Genomic DNA, 3183 nt, shown 5'->3' with positions numbered 1-3183 from the left:
CTTTGACACTGATGTGCCCCCCCACCTCCCCTGTGGACAGTCTAGACCCAACGTTTGCCAAATGTCCCAGTGACCTCCTTTATAGCAACCTTTCCCCACCCAGGATCACAGGTGTGTTTTCCCTGAGCCAGACCCTGGCACCTGTTTGAACAACTTTGCCTCATCGCATCTCCAGTTCCGGGACTGTGAAAGCAGGATCACAGGTCACACCTGGGGCCTGCCTGTCGGGGTAGGAGGAGGGCCTGCCGAGCTGTGAAGCAGAGGTGCCAGCTCAGGTAGAGCTGTTATAACGTCATAGCTTTTAGAAAGAACAAGAGTAAAAATCTTAACCTGGAGGGATGTTTCCACTGGAAGCACTCTCTCCTGTCTCCTGATGGAGGAGCCCCCAAGATCAAGGCCATTATTAGTTTTCTGGGTCTAAAGAGCTGAAAATGTAGGTATCAACATTTTCCTGATAAAAAGCCCTATTACTTCCTGGATGACAGTCACCTCGCCCCTCTTATACTGTGCTGAAATTCTGGGACAAACCACACCCTCGCCCGGGAGAACATGGAGGCCCATCCAGACCACTCTTGGAGGGAAACCAAGGCAGGCACAGCATGTGGATGTGAAGGGGGTAGGATGGAACCTGGGGGCCAAGCACAGAGAAGTGGAACTAACCTGAACGGAGAGCTGGCCCTGGGGGGCAGGCCCACCGTCTCGTGTCTGAAAGGCCGCATGGCAGGTATAGGCTGCATCCAAGCTGCCGTCAACATCCCAGGGCCTCATGTGGCCAGGGCAGGAAGCTCCCACAGTGGTAGCATTTAGTGTCCTGAGTGGTCCACCTGGTAAGTCAAGGCTGCTCAGCTGGGATGATGGCTGATGTGGGAGGACACACAGGGAGCCCAGTTCCTGGGAGCAGGGGCCAAGTTCAAGGAATGTTTCTCCAGAGAGGAGGGAAGGCAGAGGACAAAGCACAGCACTACCACCACAGCCAGCCAGGGGGACACTGGGGTCCCCAGTGCTCACTGTGGAAGCGCTACCATCCAGCTCAGGGCCACAGGCCTCCTGCCAGGCTGCACGGAGATGGACTTGGGACCCAGTGGGCCAAAGGTCTGCAGCACAGTCTTCAAAGGAGCCGGTGGGAGGGCCGAAGCCAGCATGGGAGTCACAGGCGGAGGTGGCAGTGGGAGGTGCTGACTGTGCTCGGGTCTGAAGCCTGTCCCCCGGACAGCAGTTTGTACACTCGCCTCCCTGGTGCCACAGCTGCGAGGAGCTGCCTTGTTACCATGATGTATTGCCCTGGAGATTCTCTAGACCAGAAAGGTCTCTGGCCACACCGGTGTTTGCTGACCTGGCTGGGGCGGTTTTCCTGGTGACGGCAGGACCCCCAGCCCGATCAGACGCCAGGGGAGGAGGAGCCCCAGGCAGGCCTGCCAGGACAGTTTTCGCGGGCACAAAGCTCTGAGTCTGGATGGCTTCCCCACGCTCAGTGCTTCTTCCGTGGGTGACGTTTCCGATGGCGAATAAGACATGAGCTGTAGGCAAAGGTTTTCCCGCATTCCTTACATTCGTACGGCTTCTCTCCGGTGTGGGTCTTCTGAACCACAGTTAAAGGCTTTGCCGCACGCACTGCATTTAAAGGGCTTTTCTCCGGTGTGAACCCTCCAGTGCTTGGTCACGTCGGAGCTGTGCCTGAATGTCTTCCCGCGCTGGGCGCACTGGAAGGGCTTCTCTCCAGTAGGGACTCTCTGGTGGCGAACGTGATGCGTCTTGTGCTTAAAGACACGCCCACATTCACTGCATTCGTAGGGCTTCTTCCTCTGGAAGGGAGTGAACACAGGAACCCCCTCAAAGTCCTCTTTAAATGTAGCATTGAAGGCCTCAAACATGTGTTCCTCGTCCTCACGACTCAGGCTGGGTTCCTTACTGTGCTTTTTGGCCAAAGTGGGTCTCTGGTTTGGCTTCTTTTTCCTAGATGCTTTATCTTCCTTGGGAGTGTCCTTCTGAACATGTACTTCTTCCTCTGGGGTCTGTGCCTTCTTATTTTTGCCTGTGGGCTTTTCCATCCTTCTTGTCCCCAGGAGAGAGGAAGGACCACTGGAAGCCGGCAAGGGCCAAGGAGAACGACCAGCAGCAAAATTCTCCAGCCTTACGAATTTCCTTGTAACTCCACTTCTTCAGAAAGGTCTTGCTTTAGACACAACACTGTATTTTTCCAAGCTGGTAACTGCAGTTCTGGAACAGAAACTCTGCAACAAAGAGAAGAGCACCAACAACCCTTCTGAGGCTGGAGAGAAACAAGACCACGAACATTAGATTAAACGAATGTTTGGGAGGAACACAGCCATGAGGTCTTTGAGTGCTGAGTTATGAAGGGGCAGATGGGCAGGGAAGGGGTGCGGGAGGCATGGGAACATGGCCCCCTTCCCTTCCCTGCTCACGTATCCCACCTGGACATCTAACGAGTCTCAGGCTGGACATGACCAAACAGAGCACTTATTTCCCAGAAACCCACCCCCCACAACCTCACTGTTCCCAGTTTTCCTCATCTCAGTAGATGGCATCATCGTTTACTCAGTTGCTAACCGAGGAATTCTTTTTTTCTTTAATTAATTAATTTATTTATTTTTGGCTGCGTTGGGTCTTTGTTGCTGCGTGCGGGCTTTCTCTAGTTGTGGTGAGCGGGGGCTACTCTTCGTTGCGGTGCACGGGCTTCTCACTGAAGTGGCTTCTCTTGTGGTGGAGCACAGGCTCTAAGCGCGTGGGCTTCAGTAGTTTTGGAATGTGGGCTCAGTAGTTGTGGTGCATGGGCTTCGTTGCTCTGTGGCATGTGGGATCTTCCCGGACCAGGGCTCGAACCTGTGTCCCCTGCATTGGCAGGCAGATTCTTAATCACTGCGCCACCAGGGAAGTCCCAACCAAGGAATTCTTATTCCTCTGCCAGGGGCCAGCATCTCCACACCTGCGTCCAGTAGGACTCATGTGTACCATGGACCAACGACTGCCGCGTGGTCCCCAAACTGGAGTTTTCCCCGCCCTTTACTTGCTCCTTCTCCACTTCTTGTATTTGGGACCAGACAACGTGCTTTTGGAGTTACAGGCTGTGGGAGCCACATGTGACCCTCATGGAAGGTACCTCCCATCACTTGGAGCCTGGATTCTGAGCTGGATGAAACTCGCTCCCACCCTCACCCCGGCCCT

The 3183-nt window shown here is 54.5% G+C and overlaps 1 protein-coding gene across 1 annotated transcript; it reads right to left on the bottom strand.

Annotated features, from left to right (window-relative positions):
- Positions 1-1544: 1544 nt before the first annotated feature.
- On the bottom strand, positions 1545-2048 carry ZFP41 (ZFP41 zinc finger protein). Its single transcript, XM_065895348.1, has one exon. The coding sequence runs from the start codon at positions 2046-2048 to the stop codon at positions 1545-1547; it is 504 nt and encodes a 167-aa protein (XP_065751420.1).
- Positions 2049-3183: the final 1135 nt, after the last annotated feature.

The sequence above is a fragment of the Phocoena phocoena genome, chromosome 17 (genome assembly GCF_963924675.1).
Source record: "Phocoena phocoena chromosome 17, mPhoPho1.1, whole genome shotgun sequence".
Taxonomy (NCBI): Eukaryota; Metazoa; Chordata; class Mammalia; order Artiodactyla; family Phocoenidae; genus Phocoena; species Phocoena phocoena.
Note: the sequence above shows the minus strand (reverse complement) of the source record. Positions and strands in the feature narration are given on the sequence as shown.